Source organism: Anopheles moucheti, chromosome 3 (assembly GCF_943734755.1).
Source record: "Anopheles moucheti chromosome 3, idAnoMoucSN_F20_07, whole genome shotgun sequence".
In the NCBI taxonomy this organism is placed as follows: domain Eukaryota; kingdom Metazoa; phylum Arthropoda; class Insecta; order Diptera; family Culicidae; genus Anopheles; species Anopheles moucheti.
The window spans coordinates 8,511,529-8,528,563 of NC_069141.1; the positions used below are offsets into that span (position 1 = coordinate 8,511,529).

At 43.4% G+C, this 17,035-nt stretch overlaps 2 protein-coding genes and 1 long non-coding RNA gene across 3 annotated transcripts; 1 reads left to right on the forward strand and 2 right to left on the reverse strand.

Annotated features, from left to right (window-relative positions):
• Positions 1-1,791: 1,791 nt before the first annotated feature.
• Positions 1,792-3,442, reverse strand: LOC128303267 (uncharacterized). The gene is made up of 3 exons (XR_008287388.1): positions 3,126-3,442; positions 2,844-3,064; positions 1,792-1,914 (listed from the first exon to the last, which is right to left on the reverse strand). It is a non-coding gene; the product is annotated as an uncharacterized LOC128303267 (long non-coding RNA).
• A 325-nt stretch (positions 3,443-3,767) lies between these two features.
• LOC128305962 (ejaculatory bulb-specific protein 3-like) lies at positions 3,768-5,941 on the forward strand. Its single transcript, XM_053043612.1, has 3 exons — positions 3,768-3,807; positions 5,377-5,523; positions 5,610-5,941. Exons 1-3 carry the CDS (start codon positions 3,768-3,770, stop codon positions 5,939-5,941), a joined length of 519 nt encoding a protein of 172 aa, XP_052899572.1.
• Positions 5,942-7,701: 1,760 nt separating this feature from the next.
• On the reverse strand, positions 7,702-10,068 carry LOC128303265 (ejaculatory bulb-specific protein 3-like). Its single transcript, XM_053040161.1, has 2 exons — positions 9,914-10,068; positions 7,702-8,609 (listed from the first exon to the last, which is right to left on the reverse strand). The coding sequence occupies exon 2, from the start codon at positions 8,588-8,590 to the stop codon at positions 8,210-8,212; it is 381 nt and encodes a 126-aa protein (XP_052896121.1). The 5' UTR covers positions 8,591-8,609; positions 9,914-10,068; the 3' UTR covers positions 7,702-8,209.
• Between the last annotated feature and the right edge of the window lie 6,967 nt (positions 10,069-17,035).

Consider the following 17,035-nt stretch of genomic DNA (forward strand, 5'->3'; position numbering starts at 1 on the left):
GGGATTTTGGCGTTCCACAAGCGATTATTATTTTCTGACCAACTGCACCAACGGCATGTGAGTAAAACCAGCATGTCATTTCTCTTTAAAAGCTTCTGAAATTGCTTGAGTGATTGGAAACTGACAGGCGTTAAGCCGTCATGCAGCTTAATAACTGTCACTGTTCCTTTTTCTTTTATTTCTCTCCATAGTCTTATTAAATTTATTGCACATTCTTCTTTGATAATAAAGTTTGTTTTTAATGAGAGAAAAAACAAACAGAGCACATTAAGCGAACTAGTAACTGATGTATCATTCACCGGAAGCAGATTACATCTCATCCATCTGAAGGACGTTCCATATTACTATTCGTGCGGAGGTATTGCGTGGCCGAGTGGATGAATCATAGAATGCAGATCCGTCCTATTTCGCAGTTAATAATCGAAACTGTTATCCTCGAAGGACACGTTGCACGTCAAAGCAAGAAGTAGATAGTTTCACATGATACTATAATTACTGTTACCCCAATAATTTTACAACCTTAACCCATTTGCACATTTGCGCACCAACCGCAGATGCACAAAGCCGCAGCATCCACCTTTGCAATATTATAAAGTGCAACGAAAATCAAGCGAAGGAGAGAAACCGTGAGCACAAGCGAGTTGACAAGTTATTACCCCGTTCGACATTGCTGGGTTTGCTGATGCTGATCAACGGCAGATTGATCGCGCGAAAATTAGATTGACTTTGAAGTTTCAGGCATTATCAAATTACACACATTCAATCCGTGTACCGCCTCTTCGTGAGTAGCAGTGAGGACCGGAAATGAGGAAGCTACCGCACGGAAGTGTTCGCCAATGTGGCGGTACGCAACGGTGTTCTCGTGTGGCGGTGATTTCTTTTTCGGTAGCCGGTATGCTATTTGCGAGCCGATCGGCAACTGTCATCAGCTCACGTTTGGAAGCTGCTTAGACATTTGAGCAACAGTAATTATTATCGCCATGAGAGCGTTTTTTTTTCGTGCGATGGTGCACAAGCTTATTATGAGTGTAACCTTCTTTGCTACCGAGAGAAGATGAAGATTACGAGCAGTAAATAATGGATCTATTACTTGCTGAGATTCAAAGAAGTGTTAAAAATTTTGGTTATTTAAAATTATTTATATTTTCTTCTTGTTTAACTTTCTTAGTTGAACATTTCGTTTTGCATTTATAAGGTTCGAATCATCGAAGTCTTGCTTACTTCGCTTTCTGTTTATCAAATCTCATTAGAAAGCGACGATATTCCTATTACGGCTCATTGCATAACTGGAACCCCTTCAACTTCCGGCAACAACCTACCTGTATGGTAATACACACACAAAGCAAAATCATGTTTCGTTTGGATTTCTTCTTATCTTTCCATGCATTAAAATTAAAACAATATTTATGTTTGCAAACGCAAATAACCACGTGCCAAATTTGCATAAAGCGCGCGCGTGATTGATTTTATGGCACGAAGCAGTTTATAGCGTTTTCCACGAAACGCTTAATGTACGAAACGCTCGATTGCATACCTCACAGGCGTATTCTGTAATGTTGATTCGACAAGACATTTCAATTTTACGAAAACAAGAGTGTGTTTTGTAAAATTTCTTAAAATATCTAACTTCAATACGGATCATATTTACCTTCAGAACAAAATTGTCACTTAACCTTACAAAATGCATTTTTATGAATAAGTGATCAATTAACTACTTCACCTCAAATATATACCTCAAAAACACTCGAAATCATATAGAAATTATGCATAACATAAAAGCTGTTTGCACATCGCGTACTTTTATTTGTATCTTATTAGTTTAACAATGTATTCGACAGAGACTTAACATTATTTTCATTTTCGCACACTTCGTTTAACCATTATCGAGAGCATTATTCTCACACCATTTTGTACCTGCAATAAAAAAAATATATTCTATTATTATATCTCCACAAAATTATGTTCACAAGGGAATGTAATTTAAGCAGCGAAAATACGTTCAACAATGGCTGCTAACCGTTTCAATCGACAGAATGGAATCACATTTATCTCGCACCCAATTCTGACGTCAGAGAATGAGTGTTCGAAAATTGCTTGCGTCCAAAGTAACACCAAAACAAACGGGGCAAAACCCTTCCCCGTGAAGTATGCTCAATGGAGACGAAGTTCTTCCAACGCCATGTACACACCTCGCGTATGAAACCTCAAAATTGTTAGTCCACACTGTGGAAGCCATCGAGAGAACAATGGACACTCGTAATTGCTGCCTGCCGATAAATGGTTTACGGAGGGAAGTAAAAAAAAACACACGTTCAACTCACATTTTTAACGACCAGACGAGTACTTCTGGAGTTCCGAAAAATGAGGAAGATTTCTTTTTTATTGCTTTTCATTTAATCTTTCTTGACCTTTGCAGGATAGTTTTACATTTTGGAGGATAAAGGAAACATGATTCGTTCTAAGCATTTACTATGCACAGCGTTGACGAATTATTGTTTGAATTTCCTCGCTGGACATGATTCCTGCTTTTTTTTTAAACGACTAGTTTAAAAATCTTCACAAACACAAACATTGACTTTTCCAGTTAACTGTAAAATTCACCAACGGTGCGACATCGATTGCAATGGTCAACAAAACGCTCCAAACATTGAGAGTCAATGACACGGATTATAACACCAGCAGCACTCGACAGACGACGCGCAAATATGGCCTACCAATTACGTTAATCCTACATGGGTTGATATCACCATCGTCGTAAATACGGTCTTGCTACCGACTAACGTTCCAGAAATAAAGAGGACGCCGAAAAGAGCTGCGAGTAAATAGTGGATAACGACACTTACCGTCTAGATTCTGAAATCATCAGTCTCGTACACACTTGTGAGGCATTGCGTTGAGATTAATTCCGATTCTATGCTGAGTATTCCAAGAAAAAAACCCCTGCGTATGTCCGATGGTAACTTTACACGCATGCTGACATTCAAGGTCAACGATCATTCGCCCATTCGGTCTAGATGAAGCCGGCGCAAATAATGCTTCTCCGAGTGCCACCGTCCAAACAGACCTACACGAAGAGAAAAGGTTCCTCATAGGTTCTAGACTCAGTTGCACCTTGCCGGACCTACCTTTCGGTGAATCGCCAATAAAGTCCAGTCCGCGCAGAGACGTTTCATCTTCGATGTACTGCGCCATCACGATCCGCTCACGATCGTGAAACAGCACGAAATTCCCCAGCACGAAACAAAACAGTACCAACGCCAATCTATTCCCAACCAGCGCCATAACGTACTGCTAAGGGTTCGCTAGTTTGCGAAGATATCGCAGTTGTTTAACCACAAAACAGAACACGTTTTCTAGCCAACTGATAATCTTCACGCACACGCCTCGTCCGATAGCGACGTTTCGCTCGGTACGATAATCGAACGTGAACTGAGCGCGACCACGGCTTTTGCACAATTGAGCTTCCCTGTTGCGTCCTCCCCTAATTGCTCGATTACCCGCTGGCGGAACGCAGTCACACTGAAAGCAGGGGACGCGAACGGGACGAGATCGTACACGATCGACTCGTCGCTAGAATTATGAGTGCTTACGCATACGTGTATTTTCCCCTTTGGACATTCGGCGGTTTTTGTGGCGATTTGAACACTGGACGACAGTTTAAAAATCACACCTTTAACCAATCTTTCGTTTACTCGCAAGTTGAATCTTCGGATGAACGAACGGTTTGAAGCCCGAGCTTATCATGTTACATTCAGCGGAACAATAGCATGTCTAGCTCAATGTTTACTTCCATCGTGTGCTGGTCAAGTGATTTGACACAATCCCCGGTGCTCGGTGCTGCACCCCGCATGTGCAGCCGTTAAATTGCTGCCTTATCATTTAAATTGATTTCTTCACTTAATCTTCTCAGCAACTGTGAGGGAGATCTTTCGAGATCAAGATAATGCTGACGCTCGGAATACAAAACCTTTGAAAGGCAGTATTTTCAACAAGAAACTCTCGTTCGTTTATTTCGTTTACTTAAAGTAATTTGCTTCTCTTTTGCGTCTTCAACCTGCCTGCTTGGATCTTTCAATCGTGTCCACGATCACGATCTCACGCTACATCCTGAAACATACCCTAATCAATTATGCTACCGGTGACGAACATCCACCCAGTAGAGGTGGGCATGTACTGAATCATTTAATTTCAAACATTAGCGCTACTTAATGGCCATCAACGGCAACGTGCGTTCTGTACAGTGTGTGCAGCCCACCCAATCAAGTAGGCGTGTACGACAACGTCTGGTGGGCATGTGAACTGCTAATATCAATCAACAACTGCCCAACTGCTAACTGATTCGGACAACGTGCCGCTGCACCGGACTCGGGGGATGGAGAAGCAAAACAGAAATTCGCAAATCAAAGTAAATAGCGGACGAGTGTGGAATGATATGGTTTATTCCATTGCCGGCTCAATCGGTTGGTGGGTTTGTGTTAAGGATTATGATAAAAAAAAACCCGTCGGATGACTAGCAATATCGACATATTATTATTTTATTATTTCAAATAACGTATATTTTTATTAACATTGTTTTTGATGTTTATGTTGAACGTTGTATGCGTACAATCCATTTCTATGCTTTGTGTTGAAAATGAAAACCACTCGCATAGAAAACGCCTGTACATTATGCTTTCCGCTGTACATCTCGCAATACGCCTGAGAGGTATGCAATCGAAATACATGAATACTACGCAATGGGCTCCACGCGGCATCGGATCGTTTAGCTTTACTGTAAGTTAACCATATAACGGATTGTTAAATTTTATATTTGAAATCATCAACAAAGAATGGAACAGAAACTGGTTTTCCTTAATTTGGTTAATTAGGAAAAGGAACAAAATTATTCAAATAAAGTAAAGCCAATTTAAAATTAATATACAGTGCCTGACACAAAACTGATACATCCTACCCAACTTTATTCTGCAAATAGTCTTAAATTGTGAACAAATCATTAAATTATAAGACATGCATTGCGAATATGACTTCCGCAAAACAAAACAATTACTTGCACTAGATGATGCAATCACAAATCACAAGAAAACAAGGTGCTAATAATGTCATTTACTATTACCCGCACGCATTTATTGCACTCCTCCGATTATACGTTTATGTTGGCGAACATTATATTGATGATTGGTCGTACTAAATTGATTAAATTGCTCTTCCTACATCGTATAAAACCAGTTGCAATGGGAAAATGCCACTGTTAGTTCGGTTGGAAAACTCACAAGTGATTGAACAAACCTGAACAGTGATCGTGTAGTGTAAAGAAAGGTTATTCCCTTACGATGGTGCACTATCAAACACTTATTTTCCTTATCGTGCTTGTGTTAGCGGTGTCTGCTGCCGATCAACCCTACATCACCAAGTACGACAATGTGGATTTGGATGAAATTTTCAACAGCAAACGGTTGCTCGATAACTACATGAACTGCTTGAAAGATGTTGGTCCCTGTACGCCCGATGGCCGGGAGCTAAAAGGTAGGTGCGGAAGTGCGCTCTGATCGTGATGCGAGCATAAATCGAAACCCTGTGCTTTTTTATTTCGCTCCCTCCCGCCCACACAGACAACCTTCCCGATGCGCTGATGAGCGATTGCGCGAAATGCTCCGAAAAGCAACGCATCGGTTCGGACAAGGTGATCAGGTTCATCATCGCGAACCGGCCGGAAGATTTCACGATCCTCGAGCGGCTGTACGATCCGACCGGTGAGTACCGGCGGAAGTACATGCAGTCGGACGCACTGATCGAGCGCGTGAAGCAGGAAGCGGGTGAGCTATCGTCGAGCGGTGACGGAACCGTTGAGACCGAAGGCCACGCAACCGAGCATAACTCATCCGAAGATCATGGTGAAGGACGCATGGTTGCGAGTGAAAATTTGAAACAGAAATCAGAATAAAGTCCATGCATCTTCGCGCTGCAACCAGTTTTCCAGTAGTTTCGCTCGTACAATCAGTCCCATGTGCGCTGGCCACACACAATTTCCTACAGTATGCAATTTTGTCCATCAAATCGGCCGCATCACCGGCCCGGCTCGCAGCGATGACAGTTCAACCGGTCACCAATCGACTCCAATTTCCGCGCTAATGGCACCCCCATCAATCGCTCGTGTGCGCGCAGCACGTGATGGAAGAAAGGTCGTCGATGCGTTTTCGTCCGCTAAAAAGTCATAATTTGCCCGCTCTTCTTTGACCTCGTCCGCGACGTCCGCTGGTTGGGGTTTTGGTTTTTTTTGGATACTTGCTTCCACCATCATTAACATGAAGCGCTACACAAAACTATATCGACCTCGGGTTTTGGAGCAAAAAAGGGGGTGGAATGAGGCAATGGTTTTCGTACAGCAAAGAGTGCAGCTGCAACAGTAATGGTCTATGATTCATCGATGGGAATTATTAGCCGCCAGGGGAAAAAACTATTCGAAAAGTCCACTATCCATGCGACGTGCAAAGTTAGTGTAGCGTGGTGAGTTTTTATTCATCCCCCCACATTCGCAGCTGGCGCAAATAGACGAAGGACAGCAAATATGCTTCGAATTGAGCCATTTATGATAGACGTGTGATTTTTCGTAGCGGAAAACGGGTGCCACATTGTGCCAGCCTCGTCTAGCGCATATCGCTCTTGTGAGCAATTTAGTAGGTGACACGTTTTTTTATTTCAATTCCACCAGACATATGTCAGCTTAGCACCGATTTAAACGGCAACAACAAAAACGGCCGCATACGAAATGGCGTAGCTATCATTTGACGACTCGCTGCACAACGCTGCACGCAGCTATGCTGAACGAATTCGTCATTTACTGTTCCGGATTCGATGAATCATTCGTCCATGTTTTCCTTCCTTTGGTCTTGCTCACCATTGGCCCACTGATTGCATAATTCTTTACATAATACATATCACCGTCGAAAAAAACGGACCAACCCACACACGCACACGCAGCCGAGTTCTAAAGGTTCTCCCAACAAGGAGCGCATCAATAATTGCACCCCTGCAGCACTCCATTAAACTGGACCCTTTTGTGAGTGTGTTTCCTCCTAAGAAAAGAAAAAATACACGAGGCAAGGGTGCTGGAACATTGCTCAACCCCAACCAATTTGACCTTAGCCCCCACCGAGGAAAACACACGAATGTATAGCATCGAAATTATTTCGTGCACCTTCACAAACTGCACCAACCTTCCGATTCCGACCACAAAAAAAACCGGCTTTCCTTTTTCGGAAGAAAACGAAAGCTTTCGCGCCCACTTGCATCGAGATTGCACCGTCGCGAGATCGCGATCTCGATCGCATGGCGTATCGGCTCGGATTTGCTGCCATAATTATTCGACTCTGTGCGTGCGTGTGTGTGTGGTGCCGCGTACAATTACAAAGGATGGGAAATGATGCAATTGTGCACAAATTATGCTATTATGCAAGACGTCCCGAAATGGAGCGAAGAAGTTTGGCCAGATTCGTGAAATGGAGTGGAAAGGTTGTGTCTGATATGAGCCCACTCCTCACCAAGTAGGTCAACTGACTGATATTAAGTGAAGGAGCGTATAAATTATACTCCCAACAGTCTTCATCCAGTGCTTTTATGTTGCTTATGTTGATTCGGATTTCAGTTTTATCGGCAATAACTCCATAATAACGTTACACAGTGATTTGTTTTTTTGTTGTTTAAAATTGTTTGTTGGTAAGTTTATTTTTGTGTACTGGATGAAGTTTTATAAGTTTGAAGTTCACTCAGAAGGCACAGCTCGAGCGCAACGCAGACCGTTTTTGGGTTGGCAGCTGCGTTGCGATCGTAAGTTGACGGGATTGTTCGATTAAAACAAATTACGCTTTCATAAACCCATAGGATTCGACTTGGTTTTGCTGGCACTCTTCTCCTGTTCGCATATCACATCCTTTCTCCGATACCGATCGGCCACGCACGAATCGTACGGCCGAACGGCTCGGTCTAAACTATACTGCTTCGTATTCTGCTGCACCGTTGACGGAGCTATATATGCTGAGTGTGAGTGTGTTTTGCGTAGTTAAAGAGGCACTTGGTTGCAGTTGATTTGCTCGGTATTGATCCATATCAGTGTTCTTAAACGGTAGCACGCCATTCACCAGTCATTGCTTCGTCCGATTCCGATCTTGGTCGCGTTAGCCGACACTGACAAAAACACAGCGTCCCAACCACCTTACAGGTTGATGCCCTTCTTCTTGGCCTCATCGCGGTACTTGTTGACGTAGATGTTCTCCGGATCGTACTTCTGCTGGAGGTTCTCCCACTGATCCTTGCGGTTGTCGATCAGGTAGTTGATCACCTTCTCCGTGCCGGTCTTCTGCTTCTCGCTACACTTGGCACAGTCCGTCTTGAGTGCGTCCGGCAGGATGCGCTTCAGCTCGTTACCGTCCGGGGTGCAGCGGCCCTGATCCAGCAGACACTTGTAGTAGTTGTTGAACAGACGGTCCGACTTCAGGATCTCGTCCAGATCGACACCATCGTACTTGGTGGTGTACTTGTCCTGGGCGGCAACGACGGCAACCAGGGCCAGAGCGACAACGACGAAGAATTTCATCTTTGCACGGGTACGGATACTGCGTAGGGAAAAATATGCCCAACAGGAAGTGGCGATTAATTCTAGATCTAGACCGGTGTACCGACGCGATCACTTCATCGAACGGACTGAAATCTTGGCGCGCTTTTCCCGTCGAACAGAACTGAACCTATCGAACTGAACGCATCCGAACCGATGAGAGCATTTTTATCACTGCATTTTATACTCCGCAAAATTATATACCATCAGGCTGTAGGCCCCTTTGCTATAGAGAGGGCACAACCGTACAATGGAGCTGTGCCCCGACAACCCGCTAACCTACTAATGTCACACAGTACCCTTGCATTGTGTTGGCAATCAAACACACACACACATACAGAGGGTGAAATAGATTCACCCATGCACAATTGTAATGTTGACCCACCTCCTCCACGTGGCGAACCTTTTCAACACTGTCTCGGGAGGATCACCGAAAGCGCGCGGCTCGTACGATAAGTGATGAGTCAGTGCTACTTATCGCTGATTACACCGAGAATAAGTGTGCGTGACGGAAAAGGTGTCTTTGCGAATAAAATCTACCCACAAGCTAACGATTTAGTGGTCCGATTGACGTGGGGCACATTTCTGAGAAATCAACAAGCAAGAAAATGGAAACAAACTTTACACCGCAACTGTGAACACGAATCTGTTTAGGCCGGTCTGTGTGCCGGTCGGTAAACATGGAATCCGTGATTCGCTCAAATGGTGTTTGTAAACATGTGTACTCAGCACATTATCAGGTGGAGTTTGAAATTTAGAAGGGTGTATTGATCATTCCATAGGTTTGATGAGAACTAATGTACTGTAAAAGAATTATTTTTATATTTAGTATTAGAATACTTTAGTTATACTAATAGTTTATCAACTTTTAAGACAATTTATGACAAATCCCTCCATTATTATGCTTCCTTTTCTAGCTCCGCAAAGAGCAAAGAGCGTTCGACTGCGTCAAAACGAAAGACTTCAACGACGAATTCTAAGCGACGAACCCGATTTTGCAAACAAGTCTCTGTTGCGTGAACCGTTTAAGCTATGATTAGCGGCTTTCACACGCATTGTTTCCCAGGGCAGTACTCGCTTCAATCGAACGATCATCCCTTTCACTTCAATCTACTAATTACCGCACAGTTTAACATCACATTCTGTTCTAATGGTGCGTTTTGCAATTAATTCTACTGCTTCCAATCTTCCACGCTTCAACACCTTTTCTATTACTCGATCACTGGGTGTGATCTTGTACCCCTTCACTTAACACTCTCCCTTGTCGATCGCCGAATCCACGCAAGGAAGCGTAGCGATACTTACCGTTTGGTGGAACTCGTTTGTTGCTCACTGAGTACAGGCAGAAGCCAAACTGTGACTATCCGTGGCTCTGGAGCGGGCTTATATACCGAACTACAAATTCGCTTCGCTTCCCGAACGCCGGCCACCTTGGAGGCTTTGGTCCCGAAAGCGGTGCGGTTTCTCAACCGTCATGCTCCTTCATGTTCATGCTTTTTTTTTTTGGTTGTGCTTCCTATTTTTTGTCTCATGTTCAGGCCTTGGTCGTGCGCGATGTTCCTTCCCGCCGGCTTGTCTGTGTCGGTGCGTTCCGCTACCGTCGTCACTCGGCACCCAATTCGAAATTTTACATGATGAGTTTCGTTTGGTTTCGTTCTCTTCCTTCGGTCGCCATCCCATGTTGCCCACCCCAGGCGCAACATCACCAGCTGATCGTCCTTCCTGTTTTATCGCACACACTATCTCGATTCAGCGTCTTCAACGTTACGGACGTAGTTCTTCTTTTCCGTTCGAGTACAAGTACTCTTGGCAGCGAAAAAGGGGAAGGAGATGGGGATCTCCACCCTCAGCGGTGACCGCGAACACGCACCAAACACACTAGACACACGCTGGCGGAGTTGTTTAATCTTATTTATTTTTGGACGCTGTATTCGGTTCTGAGGGCCTCTCGCGTATTATTCGTGGCACCGGAGGTGCCTTCATACGCCCTCAGATTTAATGGTGGACTTCTTCCCCATCACAGGCTAGTGTCATAATCTTCACCATTCAGGCTATTCACTCTATCTCAAACATATAACTTGCATGATTGGCATCACTTGATCGAGAACTCACGATCAAGTGATCCAGAGGTTATGGCAGACGAACGCACGGAGCGGTAAGTACACGAAACTGAGCCAAGATTTATTTAGGGAAGTGAAATTGAGTACAATGTGGTGAGGATCAGTTGATCTTCTCGTCTCGAAGTACCCAGACATAGACCCAGGTCTAAAAGTCCATGGTTTTATGCTAAGTTTTGTGAGCAAAAGATTTGCAATCGTTTTCAGTTACCGAAACCAGTTTCACCAGCCACTGGACGAAATTTTTGGAACAGGAAAGAAAAAGGAGAAATTTTGCAGAACCGCACAACACAATCCGCCCTGTCCCAGGAAAGTCTGGGGCAGTCAACAAAAACTTCGTCTAATCTTCGAATGTCAATCAAACTGGTACGATTAACGGTCATTCAAGCACGATCTACCCATTGAGTAAGCTCCCCTCGCCAGGAACATGCTAGATTCGTACTTTTGCATTACTATCATGCCCCTTATTTATCTCTCCGAATCCTCCGAGCCGAGAGCTTTCCCGAGTCCAAATTTGAGCAAAAACGATATCAATCATGCTTAAGCGAATCATACTAGAAGCGAAGAAATTTAACTACACATCGGATATGGTCGTGCCTCCATCTTGCAGCCCTCGAAACCCGGAGAAAACCGGACAAATCTACACCGTCGCTGCAAAGGCTACAGACATCATCGTGAAGGCTTCGCAAACCCGCGCGTGTATTTGCTCACACTGATTTATGTTTCATGCGATCAAGGAAACACATTCGAGCATACCCAGCCCCAAAAAGAAGGTCATTCCTTACAGTGCGCTCGTCTCGTTGCGGCTCCGGTTACCTTGCCCACTCATCGGTTGTACAACCTTTTTTACCCTTGGCGCACGGCAAAGGTGAATCGTTTGTTCTACATGCGCTACGATCAGCGCTCTGCCGGTAGAATTTTCCATAATCGAACTCATTCTCAAACGGCACAATTGTTTGCACCTGCGATGACCTGCCCTGATGGAGGTTCAGCGGTTCCATTGCGGTTTACATATCGTGCCACGTGCGGGTATGGACGGGTCATGTAAACGATAATTTTCCATCCAACTAGCGACAACCCTGGACAACTCTCCCCAGTTCCCGGTTCGAATCTATGAACACAACTCACACGCCCGCCTGAAGGTTGTTTTATTTCCCTTTTTTCAACGAGTGTAAATCACCGCAAACGGTTGAATATATCTTAACGTAAGATTAAGACGCATTCACACCGCAGTTCAATTAGCGCAATCGTCGTTGGCCTATTTTTTTGTTTTGCACACAGCAAATGACAACGAGCTGTCAAAGATTAGTCATCAGGCGATGCCCTACCGAAGGGTTAGAATAAATTTTGTTACCGAAAGCCCTTTACCTCGCGTGTCTGACTAATCGATCACGAACGGCTAAAGCAATTATCGCTATCTATTATCTTTTGTTTAGAACCGCCCGGGGGGTATTAGAATCTTTAACTAGCTACCGGAACGAGATGTATTGTCTTCACAACAAGAACACTGTTGTGTATATCAATTAGTCCTCCGTCCAGCACGTCGCAAAGAATAATTACCCCCTGGGCAAGCGCTTTTCTTACAGGTGCCATACGGAAATCTGGTTGTTTTCCTTCCCTCCCCAAACTCAACCCCACGGCATACGTCATAAAGGTTTTTAACAAACAAATAAATAATGCCACGATCGTAAAGCAAATAGAAAATACGACCACCACGATCAACAGTAAACAGACCAACCAAACCGAAGTGCGCAATAAAGCGGAAAAGCTCAACCAGAAAGGGAGGGCAAACGAAATCCATAAAACTTTAATTGCGGAGCAATTCGGGCATTATTGCACTCCACATGCTGTTGCTTGGTGCTGGGTGGTGGTTAGAATGATTTCGGGAATTCCGTACGAAATTGCCAAATTACGCAAATCGCACTTTAATCATGTTTCTGTTTCTGTTTCCGCTTCTTTCAGCTGCGAGCGCTGTTTCATTTGGACATTCAATAAGCCCAAGTAACAATTGTTTGTACTTTTTGATCTACTTTTCGATCACTTTCATCTTCAATGGTTGCATTCGATTGTGGAAATAATCATTTTTTCTTAAACGGAAATAATTGTTTTGTTCATTAGATCGAGTAGACAAATAGCGATCTCAAGCTACCGAGCATTAGGGGTAGTGAAACGCTATGGATTTTTTCTTCATCCCATTTTAACCATCCGCAAACAAAACGGTGAGTAAACATTAATTTGAGACGAAAAAAATCCTGTTTTAGTCATCACAGTATTTAGATTGAACATTTCACTCGCCACTCGCCATAAGACTGAAGTGCAAACAAACATCCCCTGTTATGGAGCGGGGAGGGTTGTATCCGGTGAGCGAAAGATTTTAGCAAACTATCTACTCCACTACTTACGTCACGGGTTTGAACAAAGCGAAAGCATAGTTATCAGACAGGAAAGAGGTAGAAAAAAAAGCTAGATTGCCATATTCGGAATCGTATCGGTGTCTGGGGCAGACCTCGAAAGAAAAAAGGCACAACTCCATCTTTTTTTGTACTTCTTATCCGCGCAAGATAAATGTTTGCCTTCAATTTTTCGGTTCTTCTATTTCTTTAGCGTCTTGGATGGATGAGAAAACGAAAAAAAAGCAACGATCAGCTGATGAATTTTCGGCTGTATGACTTCAATTTATCGGCAAATAAATCGATATGAGATTTTGATTTTTTTTTGTCAAACATACACATTAACCCACCTTTATTCATTTTCTATTTGCACGATCACCAACTATGACCTACTGATCCGATCTACGAACATGCTTGGGTCATGAGGCGAAGCAAAAGCCCATAAACGCACAGCCAAACAACTAATGTACCGACCGACGCTAAAAATCAACTCACCCCAACCAGGGTAAAAGGGTTATCGTGTGAACAATTGGGTGTTTATCTATTTCGCCAAAACAAAGCTTGAACCGATTACGAAACGTCTCCCTCCCAGCAACAACAAAAAAAGACCCAGTGTACCCGATGGCAAACATACATTCAGCCAACGGAAACTACAACGGATCACTTAGCAAGTGCGTACAAGTGCACCCTCAAGTAGGTTTTTCGGGAAGTGGAAAGACGTTTACACCATTTGTCCATTTATTTTGCCATTGGGTTAGCGAAATGGCTGTGCGCTAAAAGACGCTCTGAACAGCGGAAGACTGAAGATAGTTTCCTAAACTTATGTTCACTACCTCAACCCGGATGATCGAACTATCGTTACGAGGATCGGCCCATATCAGTAAATGCATTGTTATACTATCAGAAACGGTATTCCGTTGAGCTTATAATTAAATTTTTTACTAAATAACGCTCTATTCTATTTCGCCGAACTCCGAAAAATAGGGAGACAACGTAAAAGTCAAACGTTGACTTTTTTATATTTAGAGTGAATATTCAAAGTTTTTGCGATGTCAAGAGAATAACTTATGGTTTTTCATACAAGTACTTTGCTATCTAGAGGAGAATTCAGAACACTTTTTTTGTTGTGTTTTGTATCTCACTATATACAACTAACAATTGACAACGTTATCATTTAATTTGTAATGACTCGAAAATTCGAAAACAGTAAGGCAATTGTTCAGAGAATAAGAAAGAATTCTTCTTAAAAGATTATAAATATTAATGAATGACCAAGGACGACCCCCACTATGTTTGAGATGTATCATGCCGGAAGTCCAACATTTATGCAATAAACGTATTATCATTGATTTATTCAATAAATTTATGTCTTCTATATTTAGTGAATTTAGACGATTTGATTTTCAAATAAAATATTAGACGAATTCGTTCAATTTCTTCTAGGTTTTTCCAGGAGCTCCACCTGTTTTGTCCGATACTGGGTCTAATACTATCACAGCACGGTTTTAGAAAAGCTTCCAACAAGATCAATTGCACACCATTTTCCAACATTTTAAACGGCGTACTGTTTAACAGCACCTAAATATGTGTTAATTGTGCAACCATCTGTGTCGTTTCTTTTTTCCTCACTCCATTCACACCAAAAACAAAACATATGAGCCTAATGTTTGTTGACGGTCAATTAGAGGTGGATTAAAGAGGGTGGGAAGTTTTCCACCACTAATCTCCACCTTTACGATCCATGGGGGTTGTACAGTAATTGGTTAAAGTTAAACGGTTTCCAGTTAGTCACACAGGCCACGCACGTTTGTTCAATTACATGCTGTTTTTTTTTGCTGTCTCGCTCGATACCCAAGCCTACACCTCAATCGAACTTTTGCTTATTCTGGCTTCTTCGCGCCCTAGCACCCTACTCCAGACAAGAGATCTTCCTAATGCTGGTAAAGCTGGTCGAGATGTACCGTGTACTACATTCGATGACACTTCTGTTTCTCTTGGCTGAAGTCAATGGCCTCGATGTGCGTCATTTGCTATTATATGCGTCTTGCAAACATTCAGAGTTGGGAGGAGTTTTTTTTTTGCGAGCCAACAATTAGTAAACAAATGGACAATTGCAAATGTTCAGCACGTTTCTAGCTGCTGCATTTCCTGATGGTGGCACTTATCACGTTTTGGAGCAGTAACAACATTATACTTTTCTTGGGGCTGTTTTTTTCCTTCCATATTTCATTATTTCATTATTGAATGTCTAGCCAGTTTCCAACGGCATCGTTAAGTACTGTCATGGCAATATTTCCTGCCTATTGTGCACTGAAGGTCATTCTTACAATTTTAGGTAAGAGCCATTGAATTCTGGTGGATGATACATGACTTGACATGCCGGGATACATCGTCATCGCTGCATCACTTCACTTCCCAAAAGCTCCGAGACGAACGCTGACAGGATATCAATTAACCGAGTCCCCCGATCAATAGATGCGTTCACATCGCTCAACACGGATTCGCAGGGTGCATAACGTGTTGGAGGAGATTTATCTTCCAGGCGGTTGAACTCAACGTTATGGACACTTCATGTCCATGCCCTTGGGGCACACTTCATCGGTCAAATTCTGCAATCGTTCAACAGAGGCAACAATTTGGCCATCCTTTTCATGTCACAAGTATTGTTAAAATTGATTTATTTAGTTTTTTAAATACTTATTCTTCTGTAAAATGAAAGAAAAGATACTCAAACATATTTGCCCAACTGTTCTCACTTGGTTCTCTTCAATCCAGTGATGTAATCCAATTTACCGTATCCAAGAGCAGGATTGCATAGAGAGAGAAAACATTAACCTAAAAATCCACCGTCTGTCCCATCTTCAGCTGCTGTTCAATTAAAAATGCAAACTTATTACCCTTTTAAGCAAAACTGTTTAAACCAGTCAAGCCGGATGGAGCTAGCGAGCTGCACTAACCCTTCACGACATGTGAGATAACTTGCCACCAGAGCATTGACCTTAAGCGGGATGCAAATGCTACTATCCGAAGAAGAATAATCAAATCGATCTTCGATTCTGCGGCTCACACCCGCTTCTAATGCCGAATGCGCCAACATTTGACAGCACGCAATCAATCATGCCCCGGGTTCGATCATGACAAGATCATGTCAATGACTTCTCTTCAGTTTCGACTGCCAAATGACATAAAAAAACAGGGGGGACATACACTGCGGTCGTTAAAGATCCGAAGAATATCTGCCAAATTTAATTCCCGGCAGATTGAAGACATTAGGTTTGTGGATCAATTCGCTTGAGTTGAGCAATAAATTTAAAGATAGCTTCGGGCCATGCCTTTTCATGTTTCCTTGTTACCACTTGATTTCTCTCTCTCTCTCTCTCCCTCTCTCGAGCGCACGCTCTCCAGATAACCATCGCCATCACACCGGCCTCCGAAATCCAAACGGCACCCACCACAGCCATGGCTTTCATCTTGAACTCAAGCGACCGGCCGATCTCCACGACGTGTCTGCCAGCAGTGCCGCGAGCGTAACGTTGGGGGGGAAAAACGAGATCAAGTTCAAGTTCACAGCGCAACGTTAATCACGACCAACCACCACGCGGCACCGTCGAGCGTTGTGCAACCGGTCCACCGAACACAATATCCGGTGCAGCCTAACCTGCCGATCGTTCGAACGGATGATCGACGTGCTAAGTGTAGGCGCTACTGAAGGGTACTTTTCCACCGACCGGCACACAATGTCGGTCAAGTGAAAGACGTCAACAGTGTCGGCGCACGGTTTCAGCGGAAATTGACTTCGCAACGGTTCCATTCCGATCGATCGATACGAGGCCTTCTTCTTAAAAACCGGGTAACCCTTGCCGTTTTGCTGGGAATTCCCTTCCTATTGCTGCTGCTTCCAGGAAATTGTGCCGTTCCAT